The 19,029-nt window shown below is 37.9% G+C and overlaps 1 protein-coding gene across 4 annotated transcripts in view; it reads left to right on the forward strand.

The window, feature by feature from the left end:
- The first annotated feature begins 16,639 nt into the window (after nucleotides 1-16,639).
- The window catches only part of LOC122796606 (ubiquitin thioesterase otulin-like), a 1,420,501-nt gene continuing 1,418,111 nt past the window's right edge, over nucleotides 16,640-19,029 (forward strand). Inside the window, exons 1-2 of one of the 4 annotated variants that reach the window (XM_044065210.1) lie at nucleotides 16,691-16,800; nucleotides 16,917-17,085. In XM_044065210.1, the coding sequence (XP_043921145.1) occupies nucleotides 16,770-16,800; nucleotides 16,917-17,085 (200 nt within the window). In that variant the 5' untranslated portion in view covers nucleotides 16,691-16,769. Of the gene's footprint in view, nucleotides 17,086-19,029 lie in introns of all 4 variants that reach the window. The other 3 variants (XM_044065214.1, XM_044065212.1, XM_044065213.1) reach the window with 3 other exon arrangements.

Here is a 19,029-nt window from a genome sequence, read left to right on the forward strand (position 1 = left end):
GCATGTATTTATATTCCACTAAAAACTGCTATAATGGAGCTTCAGAACATTCTGAGAGAAATAATTATCTTTCAGCAAGGAATATTATTGGTGGGGACTGGAATTTGATTTGCAACAGTGAAGATGTGTCTGGGGGGCCCATAAGGGAAAATATAACAAAGAATGGTAGATCTTTAAAGAAATTTATGAAAATATTTGGCATGGAAGATGTGAATTCAGTGCTAGGAGTTCAGAGTGAATTTTCATATTATTCCCCAAGATATAAAAACTGGACTAGGCTAGACAGAATTTACATGCGGTACAAAAATAGCTATATAAACATATTTTCCTCAGGTACACAGCAAATGTTGGAGGTATGATGGGGAAGAAAGTGGTAGTTGGGAACATATTTTCTGGGAGTGTAATGAATTGGCAAACTATAAAGATTCCCTGCAGACTACTCTGTCAGAGATACTGGGTGAGCAAATTGGTGTAACTAGGGAAGTTGTTTTCTGAGCTATGATACAGAATCAGAATTGGCTAGACATCATAAGGCCTTGCTGATTCTAATAATGGTGGCTGCCAAAAAGCAACTACTAGAAAGTGGAAATCAAGGTCTACACCAACTGTACTAGAAGTAGTGAATATAGTAACAAAGAAAAAAACAACTGGAATTGGGATATTTAAAAAGGGGAGGGGCAAATTACTTAGGAAAAATGGGAATTGTGGGAACTATATACAGGGAAGAAATGAGGTTTAAAAGAAGGCAGGACTTGAATGAGCTATGTAATGTTTGACTGACAATTATTGGGTAGATTATAAGTGGTGAATAATGTTTGCAACTAGGACTGTGTCCATACGGTTTGTGATGTAAAATACTTGCAGTTTGGATTATGTCAGTATGATTAATTATTTATATAAATGTATTATAGAGTATGTCATAAGTGATAATTTAATAAAGATGTTCTTGTTAAAAAAATAAAGAAATGTTTTATACGGGTATTAATAGAGACAAAAAAATTGTCACTGTCATGTTTCCCTTCAGTGTCCTCTTAAATAGTAATGACACAAAGAGGAGTAAATGCTTTAAAGTCCACCCACATGTTTCACAAAGTCAGCAAAATTCCAGTCTTTCTCAGTCACTTTTTTCTTGCAAAGCCATATTTCACAAATCTGACTGATGCTTTATAGTATCCCATTTATTCATTAATCTAAGTGTTGCTGGTCTTCTTCCTGATCAACCCCATCTCCCACCACCAGACTCTGGTTCAAGTCCAATGTACTCTTAATTCTTCTACTTCACTCCTATGCTTATTTCTGTCTCTCAAGCATTTTCCTTTGAAAACTGGGAAAGGTTTCACTAGTAATATCTCTCTAGGGGATTTGTTGTCAGAAGAATCAGAAGCAGCATTTTTTTCTGCTCGCTGGCTCACTCTTTCTTGGACAAACTTGTTTATTTCCCGCATAGCCTGTTCTGCATTAAAAAATTGTCTTTGACCCTCTAGAAAAAAATATTCTGAAGACAGCTGGATACAGAAGCATGAATCTCTTCCCTGCCGATTGACACTCCTTGATTGCCAGGTTAGATTTTATTCTCTTCAGTCTGGTTCATAGGTAGGTTCTAGGCTATCTGCTTGAGGGCATTTATAAGCCTAGCCAGAGTGTGTTAGCTTTCGCTGACCCATTGATTAATTAACTGAGCCTCTGTCAAGAGGAGCCAATGAAGTGATCCCAGGGGTGTATTTTCTGTTACCCATCCACTCAAGGTTTCTCTTGAAGAGTGTCAGTGAGGGGCTCTGCCTAATGTAGTTAGGAATTTTGCTCCAAAGCATGGGGAGTCTTTGTGACAGGAATCTATCTCTTCAGCATATTCTATTTATTGTTGTGGCAAGGTTTAGCTCACTAGAGAGAGTGGCTCGCAGTGACTTGGATTTCTTTAGGTGGAGCTTGTCCATCAATTCTGAGTTGGACATGGCTTTGTAAGTCAGGCAGAGATCACCTCTGAGTAAGTGATATACGACTGAGTACAGCTGGAGTTTTTCCAGTCGGGATGCATAGGACATATGTTTGAGGCCAGTAATCCTCTTGGTGAGGTACTTTTGTGGTCTTTCCAGCTGTTGGAAGTGTCTTGTGAGGTACATCTCAAATGGGGCATTGTACTCTATGATGGGTCTGATGAGTGACGATTAGAGGGGCACTATAACCTCTTTATTTTTAGATGCAAACCCTTTAGTAATTAGATGGGCTACATAGAAGGATTTCCTAACTACTTTGGCAATATGATTCTCAAAGGAGAGATTACTATCTACCTGGGTTCCCAGATCTCTTATTACCTCTTCTGCATTAAGGGGGCTGTCCCCTATGTGATAATTCATGGGTGTTTTGTTTTTCCCAAATGGGATGACTATGCATTTTTTGGCATTTAGCTTGAGACCATGACTTTGACACCAGGTGTCCATCTCAGCAAGGCCCTTTTGGAGAATGTCCGTGTCAGTCGTAGAGTCAATTATGGCTCCCAGTTTGCAGTCATCTGTGAACTTGGTTAGCCATAGTCCTCCTGTGTTTGCCTGTACTTCTGAGAAGTATATGCTGAACAGTAGGGGTCCCAGGACCGAGCCTTGTGGGACACCACTTATGACTGGTTTAGAGTCATACCTGGAGCCCGCTATTCTTACAGTGTGAGTTCTGTCTGTAAGCCAGTTGGCAACTCATCTTGTGACTACGTTCAGGCTGGTGAGTTTTTCTATAATTCCCAAGTGGGGAATGGTGTCAAAAGTAAATAAAAAGTGAAGCACTTGGAACCACCAATACTACGAACTACAACTTTATTAGAAACAAATACAGATAAATGCTTAACTTGTTCACCACATTTTTCGTCAACCATGTAACTTCTTCAGCAAAAACCACAGCATACATCACTCCACCTTGTTATACATACTATCACCCAAGTTAATCCAATCACATTAACCATTCACTTTGCCTTAATTGTTAATAAAAGCAGTCACAAAGGAAGCTGTTTTACTTCAAAGAACATATATACAAAAAACATTTTCTCTAAAGGATAACAAAGATTATCTCTGATCTACTTTAAAATGTATATTTAATATGAAGTCATACTAATAATTGTCATCTATTATTATAAAATATACAATAGGTTTATAAAAATACAAAGTTATCTAATAAACATAAATCATCATCTTCTTTCAGCTGTTCCCATTTAGGGGTCACCACAGCAGATCACCTGTTTCCATTTCTTCCTGTCCTCTGCATCTTGCTCTGTCACACCAACCACCTTCATGTCCTCTCTCACCACATCCATAAACCTTATCTTAGGCCTTCCTCTTTTCCTGTTACCTGGTAGCTTCATCCTTAGCATCTTTTTCCCAATATACTCAGCATCCCTCCTCAGCACATGTCCAAACCAATGTAATCGTGCCTCTCTGACTTTGTCTCCAAACTTTCCAACCTGGGCTGACCCTCTAATATACTTATTCCTAATCATGTCCACCCTCATCACACCCAGTGCAAATCTTAACATCTTTAATTCTGCCACATCCAGCTCAAACTCCTGCCTTTTTGTCAATGCCACTGTCTCCAACCCATATAACATAGCTGGTCTCACTACCCTCTTGGAGATCTTCCCTTTCACTCTTACTGGTACCCGTCTGTCACAAATCACTCCTAACACTCTTCTCCACCCACTCCATCCTGCCTGTACTCTCTTCTTCACCTCTCTTCCACACTCACCGTTACTCTGAACTATTGACCCCAAGTATTTAAACTCATCCACCTTTGCCACCTCTACTCTTTGCATCCTCACCATTCCTCTATCCTCCCTCTCATTCACACACATATATTCTGTCTTAGTCCTGTTGACCTTCATTCCACTTCTCTCTAGAGCATATCTCCATCTCTCCAGGGTCTCCTCCACCCGTTCCCTACTCTCACTACAGATCACAATGTCATCTGCAAACATCATAGTCCACGGGGACTCATGTCTGATCTCATCTTTCAACCTGTCCATCACCACTGCAAATAAGAAAGGGCTCAGAGCTGATCCTTGATGTAACCCCACCTCCACCTTAAATGCATCCATCACTCCCACCACAGACGTCACCGCTGTCACACTACCCTCGTACATATCCTGTACCACTCTTACATACTTCTCTGATACTCCTGACTTCCTCATACAATACCACAACTCCTCTCTAGGCACCCTGTCATATGCTTTCTCTAAGTCTACAAAAACACAATGCAACTCCTTCTGACATTCTCTGTACTCCTCCATCAACACTCTCAGAGCAAAGATTGCATCTGTAGTGCTCTTTCCTGGCATGAAACCATACTGCTGATCACTAATCATGATGTCCCTTCTTAACCTTGCTTCCACTACTCTTTCCCATAACTTCATGCTGTGACTGATCAATTTAATCCCTCTGTAGTTACTACAGCTCTGCACATCACCCTTATATATAATAAATCTAAATATAAATATATATATATATATATATATATATATATATATATATATATATATATATATATGTGTGTGTGTGTGTGTGTGAATATAAAATACATGATCGCCCTCTTGTGATAAAAATAATTATTAAATCTGAAACATAGCTAGCCTTTCATACTAAGAATTTAAATAACTTTTTGTCCCTAGCCAAAGTATAAAAGAAATATTCAAGCAAACTCATTAGAAATTCTTTAAAACATTCTTAAAAAACAGAGCATTACAACCATTTATTATAATCTTGTGGCTCTTAATTTCAATACAGGTACCATTGAAATATGTTCATTTAACCCTGGTGTCTTACATGACTCTAGTATTAGTTGCCAGTATAGTTCCCTGACCTCAATCCTGTTTTCCCAATCCCTCCTCTAATATCCAGTGGGGTTACTTCCAGTACGAAGAACAAGAAATTAGCTTTTTTGCATATTGTACTGTGTTTATAAAGGGCATTTCTCTGATCTTGTCTACGCATCTCATATGTGTGCTCATAAATCCTTCTTCTTAATGCCCTCTCCGTTTTCCCCACATAAAAGGAGATACATTTTTTACATTCAGCCAGGTAAACTATACCATTTGTATCACAATGAGCATGTGTCTTGCTTACCAGTAGTCTATCCCTACCCAGTAAGTAGTGACATTCTTTATTCATCACATATTTACATTGTGTACATCTGCCACATTTATATGTGCCCTTTTTCCTGTTATTTACCTCACCATATCTTGAATTGTTTTCTAAAATATTTTTAATGCTCCTATCCTTTCTATAACTAAACATAATGGGTTGCTTGAAAATTGTATTTAAATCTGAAAACTCCGAAAACCTTTTCCAATTTCTATTAACTATTTGTTTAACTAGAACTGCCACACAATTAAAATTCAACATAAATGAACTATTATAGTTCTTAGCTTCCATTTCATTTTGTTTATTACTAAGATTTATGCTGTCCATCTTTGTGAATTAATCCTTAATATTGGACCAAATCTGTCAACCCTCCTATCCACAACTTGTTTCTTCACTTAATTTATTAGATATTCCAGATATTTTCTTTCTAAAAACATCTGCTTTAAATTACTTCACTCATTTTCAAATTCTTTATTCTCAGTGGTCATCCTTGATATTCTAATGCATTGTCCTTTGACCAAATTTCTCTTTTACTTAAATGGGTGGGCATTAGTAAAATATAAATATGAATTTGAAAAATGTTTCTTTTCTAAAAATCTTTGACTCAAAGGTCTTATTAGCATAGTTTTTATAAATAGTCACATCCAAATAATTTAACATCTCTCTGTTAAAATTATATGTAAATTTAAGAAAACTAGTGGTATTGTTTATATACTGTAGAAATTCAGTCAGTTTTTCTTCCCCTTCAGTCCAACAAAAAACACAAATCATCTAGGTATCTTTTAAAAAAACTCCAATAGTTAATATATAGTGGAATAAGTACAAATGTATTTTCCCAAGTACTAAGAACAATATTTGCTTAAATGGGGGCACAGCAGGCCCCCATAGCAACTCCTTGTAACTGTCTGAAAAATTCTCCTTCAAATACTATGAAATTATTTAATAGAACTAATTCTAACCTTCTTCTTCTTTCGGCTTTTTCCCGGTTAGGGGTCGCCACAGCAGATCATCTGTCCTCTCATGATTGGCAGTGGAGTTTTAAGGTGTTGAGTTGCCAGCCCGGCGCCCAACCTTCCACAGAAGGCACACACTCGCAGACACTCACACCTAGGGCCAATTTAATGTGTCCAATCCACCTACTGCATGTCTTTGGGATGTGGGAGGAAACCAGAGCACCCGGAGGAAACCCACGCGACCACAGGGAGGACATGCAGACTCTGCACAGAAGGCACCCCAGCCGAGAATTGAACCGGAGAACCTCTTGCTGTGAGGCGGTAATGCTAACCGCTGCACCACTGTGGCTGCCCTAATAGAACTAATTCTAATAATTCCATTATAACTCTTAGTTCTTTCCAATTAAATTTGTTAGTGTCCAATAGGCCTTCTAAAAACCACTCCATCCCTACGTCATGTGGGATAATGGAAAACAGATCGACAATATCCAAAATATTGTATCATTATCAAATAATCTTTGTTTGACTTTTTTTAACAAATCCCAGGAATTTTTTAAAAAACCTTCTTGGTTTATCCAAACTTTTTTAATTTTAGAATCTATGAATTTCGCCAAAGGGTATGTTTTTGAATCAGAGGCTGAAACAATAGGTCTAATCGGGGGGGGTATGAGTGTTTTTATGCACCTTTACTATCCCAACAATGGCAGGGATCAGAGGTTTTTCTACATGCAAAACATCAAAAGTTTGTTTATCAATTAACTCATCTTTTAAAAACTCTTTAAGTGCAAAATTAATTTTAGAATGTGCAATATTTATCTCATTAAGGGATACTATTTCATATTTGCTCTCATTTCTTAATAATTCTTCCATTTTAGCCCCATATATAATATTGTCCATGATAACCATTACTCCACCTTTATCTGGCCTTCCGAGTCTTATGTTCTTATTTTCACTAAGCTGTTTCAATAAACTCCTCTCCTGCCAGGTCAGATTCAATACTATTTTTGACTTACTCAAAACTTCTCTAAGTTCTCTTTCAACTACCACCTCAAAGTTTTTAAGCTGTGGATGTAGGGCAGGGTTACTTATACTTTTCTTTTTAAGCTGTTTGTTAGTAGTGGGGAAATGTCATTTAATCAAATTGCTGTTATTTTCAAACAGCAGTTCAACATTTTTCTTTCTAGTAAATAGTTTTAAATCAATTAGAATCTTACTAATGTCACTTTTACATTTTGGGGCAAATTTCAGTCCCTTCATAAAAAGTTTGAAATGCTATTCATTGATTTCTATACTACTATAGTTGAAAATATTATAATTTTGAAACCTAAACCCATGTTCATTTACTTTAATGATACCCCCATCATTTTCTAAGCAATCATCCTCATTCACTTCCAAAACATCCCCTCCTTGTTGTGGTACTGTGCTATCTGTCTGTTCCTGATTCTTTCTGACCATCTCAGTAAAGGGAATTCTAAAGAGTCAGTAATATTGTATTCCTGATTCTCAGAATTATCAAATTCCTGTTCCTCATCTTCATATCTATATGTTGTTATGCATATCATTCCCCCCTCTAGTTTTCCATCCATTTCCATTAACAGCATTCATTTCTATACCAGCCTCATTAAGCCTCAACCTCTTATTATACCCATGTTCCTCCTTATTCCCCATCACATAAGTCCTACCATTCCCAAACACTTGTTTAGTTCTGGGATAACTTCTGTTTTCTTTATATTCAAGGATATCCCTCTCAATTTTCCTAGATTTCCTTCTGGAAATATTTATCATCAATTTTCTTTTTAATATCATAGTATTTGCTCCTTTCATTATCTACTGTAAACAGTAAATCTTTCAAAACAGAGTCATTAATTTCCTCAATTTTCTTAAATAACTCTTGCATCTCAGCGTCATTATCCTTAATTATAACTATCATAATAGCAAACCCACATGCATCAAAAATATGTACTAATTCTTTAATACTTGCTTCCTTTGTGTTGTTTGGATATTTATAAACTTGAAGCCCTTTGGGTACAATTTCAAGTGATAAGCATTGCTTTAAATATAAGTTATCCAAGTGCAGCATTTTATATTTCAATATTACATCGTGTAACAAACAAATATTTTCATTGTATGTGTTCACTCTATCAAAACCATGTGTTTTAGTGTCTCTAAAATTACTATAACCATCAGTCTCTATAAGCCAGTCTTTCCAACAAAAGTCATTGTTTTTTTCTTCGCTTTTGTTACCTGCGTTGTTGCCATGCATATCCTCTATCGACTGGCACCGACAGTTCATCTGTTTCTCTTTGGCTCTTGCCCCCATCTGCTGGTCTGCAGCTGGGATATTAATGTTCCCTTGGCTTTTGAAAATATTAGGCATTCTTTCACTTGAAATTGTGCCCAAAGGGCTTTGAGTTTATAAATATCCAAACAACACAAAGAAAGCAAGTATTAAATAATTAGTACATATTTTTGATACATGTGGTTTTGCTATTATGAGAGTTATTACTAAGGATAATGAGGCAGAGATGCAAGAGTTATTTAAGAAAATTGAGGAAATTAATGACTCTGTTTTGAAAGATTTACTGTTTACAGTAGATAATGAAAGGAGCAAATACTATGATATTAAAAAGAAAATTGATGATAAATGTATAAATATTTCCAGAAGGAAATCTAGGAAAATTGAAAGGAATATCCTTGAATATAAAGAAAACAGAAGTTATTCCAGAACTAAACAAGTGTTTGGGAAAGGTAGGACTTATGTGATGGGGAATAAGGAGGAACATGGGTATAATAAGAGGTTGAGGCTTAATGAAGCTGGTATAGAAATTAATGCTGTTAATGGAAATGGATGGAAAACTGGAGGGGGGAATGATATGCATAACATTAACTATAATAGTAATAGATTTGAAGATGAGGAACAGGAATTTGATAATTTCGAGAATCAGGAATACGATATTACTGACCATTTAGAATTCCCTTTACAGAGGCGGTCAGAAAGAATCAGGAACAGGCCGATAGCACAGTACCACAACAAGGAGAGGAAGTTTTGGAAGTGAATGAGGATGATTGCTTAGAAAATGATGGGGGTATCATTAAAGTTAATGAACATGTGTTTAGGTTTCAAAATTATAATATTTTCAACTATAGTAGTATAGAAATCAATGAATGGCATTTCAAACTTTTTATGAAGGGACTGAAATAGTGTCGAATCTGACTTAGCAGGAGAGGAGTTTATTGAAACAGCTTAGTGAAAATAAGAACATAAGAATCTCAAGGCCAAATAAAGGTGGAGGAATGGTTATCATGGACAATATTATATACGGGGCTAAAATGGAAGAATTATTAAGAAATGAGAGCAAATATGAAATAGTATCCCTTAATGAGATAAATATTGCACATTCTAAAATCGATTTTGCACTTCAAGAGCTTTTAAAAGATGAGTTAATTGATAAACAAACTTTTGATTTTTTACATGTAGAAAAACCTCTAATCCCTGCCATTTTTGGGATAGTAAAGGTGCACAAAAACACTCATAACCCCCTGATTAGACCTATTGTTTCGGCCTCTGGTTCAAAAACATGCCCTTTGGTGAAATTCATAGATTCTAAAATTAAAAAAGTTTGGATAAACCAAGAAGGTTTTTTAAAAGATTCCTGGGATTTGTTAAGAAAAGTCGAACAAAGATTATTTGATAATGATACAATATTTTCAACAGTGGATATTGTTGACCTGTTTTCTGTTATCCCACACGATGTAGGGATGGAGTGTTTTTTAGAAGGCCTATTGGACACTAAGAAATTTAATTGGAAACAACTAGGAGTTATAATGGAATTATTAGAATTAGTTCTATTAAATAATTTCATAGTATTTGAAGGATAATTTTTCAGACAGTTACAAGGAGTTGCTGTGGGGGCCTGCTGTGCCCCCAGTTATGCAAATATTGTTCTTAGTACTTGGGAAAAGACATTTTTACTTACTCCACCGTATATTAACTATTGGAGTTTTTTTAAAAGATACCTGGATGATTTGTGTTTTTTTGGACTGAAACGGAAGAAAAACTGACTGAATTTCTACAGTATATAAACAATACCACTAGTTTTCTTAAATTTACATATAATTTTAACAGAGAGATGTTAAATTATTTGGATGTGACTATTTATAAAAACTATGCTAATAAGACCTTTGAGTCAAAGATTTTTAGAAAAGAAACATTTTCAAATTCATATTTATATTTTACTAGCTTCCACCCATTTAAGCAAAAGAGAAATTTGGTCAAAGGACAATACATTAGAATATCAAGGATGACCACTGAGAATAAAGAATTTGAAAATGAGTGCAGTAATTTAAAGCAGATGTTTTTAGAAAGAAAATATCCGGAATATCTAATAGATTAAGTGAAAGAACAAGTTGTGGATGGGAGAGGTGACAGATTTGGTCCAATATTAGAAATTAATTTACAAAGGATGGACAGCATAAATCTTAGTAATAAACAAAATGAAATGGAGGCTAAGAACTATAATAGTTCATTTATGTTGAATTTTAATTGTGAGGCAGGTCTAATTAAACAAATAATTAATAGAAATTGGAAAAGGTTTTCGGAGTTTCCAGATTTAAATACAATTTTCAAGCAAACCATTTTGTTTAGTTATAGAAAGGATAGGAACATTAAAAATATTTTAGAAAACAATTCAAGATATGGTGGGGTAAATAACAGGAAAAAGGGCACATATAAATGTGGCAGATGTACACAATGTAAATATGTGATGAATAAAGAATGTCACTACTTACTGGGTAGGGATAGGCTACTGGTAAGCAAGACACATGCTAATTTTGATACAAATGGTATAGTTTACCTAGCTGAATGTAAAAAATGTACCTCCTTTTATGTGGGGAAAATGGAGAGGGCATTAAGAAGAATTTATGAGCATACATATGAGATGCGTAGGCAAGATCAGAGAAATGCCCTTTATAAACACAGTACAATATGTAAAGAAGCTAATTTCTTGTTCTTCGTACTGGAAGTAATCCCACTGGATATTAGAGGAGGGGATTGGGAAAACAGGATTGAGGTCAGGGAACTCTAATGGCAACTAATACTAGAGGCATGTAAGACACCAGGGTTAAATGAGCATATTTCAATGGTACCTGTATTTAAATTAAGAGCCGCAAGATTATAATAAATGGTTGTAATGCTTTGTTTTTTAAAAATGTTTTAAAGAATTTCTTATAAGTATGCTTGAATATTTCTTTTATACTTTGGCTAGGGACAAAAAGTTATTTAAATTCTTAGTATGAAAGACTAGCTATGTTTCAGATTTAATAAAAGTAGATCAGAGATAATAATCTTTGTTATCCTTTAGAGAAAATGTTTTTGTATATATGTTCATTTAAGTAAAACAGCTTCCTTTGTGACTGCTTTTATTAACAATTAAGGCAAAGTGAATGGTTAATGTGATTGGATTAACTTGGGTGATAATATGTATAATAAGGAGGAGTGATGTATGCTGTGGTTTTTGCTGAAGAAGTTACATGGTTGACGAAAAACGGGGTGAACAAGTTAAGCATTTATTTGTATTTGTTTTTGTCTAATAAAGTCATAGTTCATAGTATTGGTGGCACCAAGTGCTTCGCTTTTTATTTACTGTGGAAGTTATACTTGAGGCGCTTTTTTCTCACTTTTATCTTTAATGGTGTCAAAAGCCTTGGTGGGGTCAAGATAGGCTGTGTGAACTACCTTCCCCTCATCTATGGCCTTGTTGACTGTCTCAAAGAAGTCAACCAGGTTTAGTAGGTATGATCTGCCCTTAAAGCCGAACTGGGTCAGGTCAAGTGTTTGGAGGTTCCCAATGTCTTTGTTAATGAGTTCCATGATGATGCGCTCCATAGCCTTGCAGACCAGGCTAGTCAGGCTTATGGAGTGATAGTTACCAGGGTCAGTTGTGGCCCCTCCTTTGTGGAATGGAATAACCGTTGCTGTGCACCATTCTATGGGCACATAGCCTTTGGAGAGTTTGAGGTTGAACAGTGTGTTTAGGTGGGGGGTTAGTTCTTTCTGTAGTTCGTGCAAGACACAGCCTGAGACACCATCTGGCCCCACTGATGCTGTGCTTTTGGCTTTTGAAAGGGCTGTTTTCACCTGTGCGTCTGTGATTTCCAGGACACTACACTTTCCAGTATTGCTGTGGGCCCTTTTGGGGGTGAGAGGAGGGTGAAGTTTGCACTGAATCTATGTGCCAGGATGTTGACATTATCAGTGGGTTCAGTATATTTCGTGCTATTTTCCACTAGCTCAGAGCATATCTGCCAGTTGCCACTTAGATTCTTGACATAGCTAAAGAAGGCTTTGTGGTTATCTTTCGAATCCTAGGCTATTTTTCTTTCAAAGTTAGCCTTGGAGGATTTTATGACGGACCTTAGTTTCTTACTGATACTGATCAGGGATGTCTTTCCTTCTTGGGATTTGCTTTTTTTCTGAACTAGTTTCCTCCTTCTATTGTATAGCCTGTTTATGGCAGGGGTCCATCAGACTGGTTTCCTTCTCTTAGGGGAGTAAGTCTTGGTTTTGCTAGGGATGGCACAATCCATGCATCCTTGTAGGTGCTCATAGAGTGCATTTGTAAAGGTTCCTGCATCTTGGACACTGTTATCCTTTAGTGTGGGGGCTGTGAAACTTACCACCTCTGTCTTAAAAAAGGTGAAGTTTGCTATAGAAAAGTTTTTCACTGTGGTTTCCATGGTTGGAGGTGGTGGTGTGGTGTGGGCATCCAGAGTGATTAGTTTTTGGTCTGATCTAACCAGTAACAGGTTGACCTCCGGTGTGGAACACCTGCCGCCCGTGTTGGTGATGATCACGTCCAATATGTTTTCACCTCTGGTAGGGGTGTTTACCAGCTGATCCAGGGCATTTGAGTTGATAAATTCCAGGAAGCGCTGGACCTGGGAGTTTGTACTTGAGTAGTTTTCCCAGTTAACGGTAGGGTAATTGAAATCGCCCAATATCAGGGTGTTCGGTAGGATCTTCATGTTTTCCAGTGTCTCCAGAAAGACGGAGTGGTGGTCCTGGGTCATGGAGAGTGATCTGTAGCAGGCCACAATTTGCATTGCAGATTTGCCTGATGTTAGCTGCACATGGATGATCTCGGAGGTATCATGCTGCGCCACTAACCTGGAGGTGTAGGTATCCTTGATGAATATTTATACACCCCCTCCTTTTGTGTTTCGGTCCATGTTCTGTGGCCGAAATTTGTGGTATGAGTTATAGCCCGGTAGTGCTGGGGTGCTCTGGTGTACAGTGAATAATCACTTTCTTAAAACACTCTGTTGTCTTCAATTTTTAATGCTTTCCCTTTCTTCCAGAGTTTGGTCAGGATCAACTCTTTCTTCTGGTATGATTGCATCTTTACTAATAGTACTGGTCTTAAATGCTTTCTAATGGGTAGGATTGGAACATACATTCGATGTGCCCTTTCAATTAACAAATCCTGCTGTGGAACACCAGTCCAGTTACTTAAACTATATTATGCTCATGAAAATATAAATATTTCCATTTGCTTTGGTACAGAAAAAAAATCTCAACTTTTCTGTGCATGCAATGTGTTTCAACTCTACTATTTTTGAAACATCTCTTCTTGAGAAACTTCATGCTCAGTCAGCCTTTTCTTCATTTCAACCTCTATTTTTTGCAGTTTTATCAGTTCATTTGAATAAAGTTCCTTATATTTTTCCGGCCTTTTTATTTGAGTTAATATTGTCCTTCAATGTTTAATTTATTTTACACAGCAGTGAGGACACTTGATTTGTTTCCTCTAAATTACTGGAAGCCATCTCAGTACCAAAGCTGAAACTTGTTATTTGCTGAATAGCTATATGATTCTTCCCAGGCAGAGTTTTCTCTTCACCTTTTCTGCTGATTTTCTTTAGGGTTCTCCAACTTTCTTCTTTGCTAACATCCAGGGAGTGTAATTTACTAACCAGTTACTGAATTTTACCCAAATAACAGTTTCAGTGGCCCTTTTTCTCATTTTTTTCACACTGCAAAGAGCTACAATAAAGCAGTTGCTCAGTGTCCAGGCATCTTGGCAGCTATTTGGATCCATTTATTAAGACCTTGTAGTTCTATGCAAAGTCTATGTCTTGTTTCAAAACAGACCCTATACTCTTAACCCGCTCAGTAGGATCAGTCTGTCACTAGCAGCAGCTCTTTTATTTTAATCCCTTGGTCTCTCTTTACTTTCAGAGGTATAGGCACTTTGTGCAAAGCATCATCTGCTGCCACAGATACTGGTGGTATTTTAATATGATAATCAGTTTTCAAACATCCCAGACCTTTAAACAGATTAGAGTAGTTTTCTAAGACAGCTGTCTGCCCCAGGGCTTTGCATTTTGGATGTGTTCATTTACGGTGAAAGGACAGCACACTGACCCTTCCATTTTTTACATATTTATTTATTTTAGTTGTCTTCAAGTCCACACTACTGCACTCTAGTGATCTATTCATTCTTCTGCAAGAGACTGCTGGACCATTCTTTCACAGACCACGGTGATGTCTTGTGGCCCTTTTGTTCAGGGATCTGGTTGAACGTTAACAGGCACATTCATTCGAAGATCCATTCTGGTACACATGGGCTCTACCTGACAGGCCCTCCCCTTGCCACGGTCATGATTTCCGTTATCAGTTGCTTATGGGCCACTTGCATTCTTGACACTACACATGCTACTTCTGGTTCTGCAAACAATATACTGTACACATGCAGTCATATGATCCACGTCTAGATGGGGTATCTGATATGGACCCTCTCATAGGACGGGAGCACCAACACTTGCTGCATCTTTTTCCCTTCCCCATGCTAACTCCTTCCGGACAATTTATTCTTCAAAAGAGCAAAATACTCTGAGGGCTTCTCACATGTTATGCAAGTGAAAAATTTAGAGGTGACGAGATCTTAAAAAAATCATTTCAAATTACAAACTATATTTCTGCTCTATGTTTGGATAATCTACTTGAAACTAAGATGTCTGTCAGGATGCTCAGTTCTTCTTTCGCCTTTTCCCGGTTAGGGGTCGCCACAGCAGATCACCTGTCCGCTCATGATTGGTAGTAGAGTTTTACGGTGTCGAGTTGCCAGCCCGACGCCCAACCTTCCACGGAAGGTGCACACACTCAAGCCTAGCGTCAATTTAGTGTGTCCAATCCATCTACAGCATGTCTTTGGGATATGGGAGGAAACCCACTCGACCACAGGGAGGACATGCAGACACCGCATAGATGGCACCCCAGCAGAGGCTCGAACCGGAGAACCTCTTTTTGTGAAGCGACAACACTAACCGCTGACAGTTAAAATTAAAAAGAAAAAACAACCTTGAACTTGACCAACCTCAACGAGATATTTACGATGACCGGCCAAGTGGTGCTGAGATAAAGTGATTTCCCCCTCCCCCAGAATGAGCTGCTGTCAGATCTTAAAACTGTATACCATTACACTACAGGTACCACACAGATAGGGTTGTCATCCTTTCAGAAATACTTGTGCAGTGTACTTCCTTCATTATTAAGATGCTCATCATTTTGAATCTTTAAAAGGCCATGTTTCTTAAGGAAAGGGTCTGTCACACATTTAACGTTAAATTTTTAACCGATATCCATTACAAATATTAATTGTATTCGTCAAAAAACATTTTATGAGTATAAAGTAACACGTTTAATCCTTACATGAGTTTCTTTCTTAGTTGCATTTATTTAATAAATTAATAAAATTAGTAAGCTCAAGTACTCCACATTAAGAGAGGTAGTGCTCTAACTTCTACATTCTTGAGATGGAAGGCGACTAAACAGCAATAACGAAACGTATTTTCACTTTGCTATCAAAATTAAGATTGGTTGTAGAAAGTGAGTTGTTTCTGTTGCTGAATATCACCATAGCTGTATCAGATATAGTTAGCGTACCACAGTTTTTGCAAGATTTAGAAATATTAGAAAATTCCATTTTCCCTCCTTACAGCATCAGGGGAATTCGTAAATGTTCACTTTCACTGAGTGAGCTCACCTACTAAATCTACTGTCTTGCAGAAAGACGGGTGGGCAGTTACGTAAACCCTAAACGAATTCAGCATTTAAAAAGGAGCCGTGTAATTTCACACAATGTGAAATACCATCTTATAATAACTTATAATTTTTCCTAACACTTGCGTGTACTCTCACTATCATAAATTTGAAGTGTCCACATTTTGGCCTCATATTTTTCGCCTGTTCCTTATAAAAATTCTTTTTTTTTCTGGGAAATCGTTGAGAACTGAAGTCACTAAATAGTAACACACATTTGAGTTTCAGACTTCGTATCCTTCAAAACATTCTTAACGTAAAACATGTTATTATAGCAACTTTATAAGTTTATAATAAAAATTATATTTAAATTCTGTTTCGGATCGTTGGGCTTTATCCCGACTTCTTGGGCTTAGAGGTATACTCACACAGCCCATAATTCACTTCGCAGTCAAAAGACAGGAGACACCCTTGGTACCGAGATACTTATCTGTCACACGTCAATATGAGTTATACTACAGTCTGTTATTATTTTTTTTTTTTTGGTTCTTCTAGAGGGAAGTTCCGGTTGGAGCTATTTTCGTGAGCGGGTCAAAGGTTGGCTAGTCAATTGTGCGATGCCAGAACAGAATCGCAGCGATCAGTGTAATTGGTACTGTGATGGTGGCAGGGGTGCTCTGTTGTCTAAGAGGTATGCGTATCAAGTAGGTGGTAGTTTTAAGGATATTATGAGATCAGCTGGTGTTATTACGCACAGTGCTTAAATTCTGGGACGTTGCGCTTGAGCATTTATTTTCTTTTAAATAGCTCATTTCGGCATTAAGAATGAGTGCTGCGTCGTGGCAGTGTGTGACTGCACATTTATACCTTTATCCCCAGTGGGTCTAACAGCCGTGACATGGTCATCACGTGGGAAAGCAACTTTACAGAAAACAGTCATTGATGGAGAGAGTGCACTCTGGGCGTTAAGACGAAGGTATTACCACGATGACTGCATGTTTTGATTTACCCTTTTCAGTACGTTGTATGGGTGTAGTCAGGCATGCGCTATATACCTCAGTTGAAAAAATTTAAGGGGCACCGTTGCAGCACAGGGCATGCTTTCTTGTCAACTGGTACCTCATTATAACAAAGAAATCGTTTCCTGCACTTTGTAACTTAACAGTCTGTAAGGCTCTGTCACACAGCTATTAATTCGACGGCATAGCATTTTTAGATAAGTAATTGATTTTAACCGTGCGTAAGCTGCCTAGTTAAAATTGTTAACAGCAGGTGCCCCATATTTTGCCATTTTATACCACAGTATGAGAGGCATGTTTCCACATTTTACAGGCTGAAATTTGAAAACTTCTGTACAACGGCATCTAATGTCAAAGCTTTAGACTGGTATATGAATTTAAATCAGTTAAGCCATCAGAGAGTGATGCATGATGGTTGTTATATTACAAGCATTTCTTTTAAGGTCTTATATTGTAATAATGTTACTACATTAAATCTGTGTTTTTGGACTTAAGGTATCCACATTATTCATCACCCTCAAAATGTGCAGTAACTCCTGCATGTAATCTTGCTTGCAAGTGGCCCAACATTCTGTGGCTGTGTTCTGAATACAGCAGAACCGTATCTACTGGTCTTCTTCTTTCGGCTTTTCCTGGTTAGGGGTCGCCACAGCGGATCACCTCTCCGCTCATGACTGGCAGTGGAGTTTTATGGTGTCGAGTTGCCAGCCTGGCGCCCAACCTTCCACAGAAGGCACACACACACTCACTGTGCGCACACACTCACATCTAGGGCAAATTTAGAGTGTCCAATCCACCTACAGCATGTCTTTGGGATGTGGGAGGAAACCGGAGTGCCTGGAGGAAACCCATGCAACCACAGGGAGGACATGAAGACTCCGTACAGAAGGCACCCCAGCCGAAGATCGAACCAGAGAACCTCTTGCTGTGAGGTAGCAATGCTAACAGCTGCACCACAGAGCCGTATCTACTGGTGAAGTTTTTAAAATACCTTTTGTCCCCACCATCTTGTAATAATGTTACTACGTTAAATCTGTGTTTTTGGACTTGAGGTATCCACATTATTCATCACCCTCAAAATGTGCAGTAACTCCTGCCTGTAATCTTTGCGGCAGTAAGTGGGCCAACATTCTGTGACTGTGCTCTGTATACAGCAGAGCCGTATCTACTGGTGAAGTTTTTTAAATACCTTGTCCCCACCACACCTCCACGGATATCCCTTTACTTGATTCAGGGTTGTTGTATCATGGGAGTAAGGAGACTCATCCCCTAAACTGAGCAAAACTTCCTAGGACTAACTAATCTTGAGAATCATTTGTTGTACAGCTTAGAAAAGGGGCAGTTATATTGGGGTAAGGGAGAAGCACAGGAGTTTAGTGCACAAATGAGAAATTTCTGGATAACAGCAGATTATGTCAGTGTGAGAGGGGGAGGGTTTGCACCATTCTGGAAGCTGAAGTAGAATAACCAAAAGTCCTGGCTATTCCCTTTTTTACTGGTTAGTTAATTCTTAACGGTCTTTTGAGGTTAAGAATTGAATATCTCTGATTTGCAAAACTTCCCTTATTCTGCCTTGTAGTTTTGCCCTGTCGCCCATACATTTTCTAATTTTCTGGTAAATGAGGAATGCAGCCAGTAAGTAAAGCCAGACATTAGCGGTTCATAGGTGTGTACTAGGCTAATGGCCCTGGGGCTTTTACATGCCTAGCCATAGGATTACCTTGGCATAGTGCCACCCGATCTTAGTTCCTAGTGCCTCTGTCGAGTAGAGCCACTGGTGTTATCCCCGGGGTGAATTTTCTGATGTTCTTCGTGTTTCACTGTTGCAGTCTTCACACTTGGAGTTATCTGCCTGGAGGTAGCCCTCAGTTGGCCCATATACCAGAGTCTTGGGATTTCTG

The sequence above is a fragment of the Protopterus annectens genome, chromosome 3.part0, assembly GCF_019279795.1.
Source record: "Protopterus annectens isolate FY-2018-M chromosome 3.part0, PAN1.0, whole genome shotgun sequence".
NCBI classification, from domain to species: Eukaryota; Metazoa; Chordata; order Ceratodontiformes; family Protopteridae; genus Protopterus; species Protopterus annectens.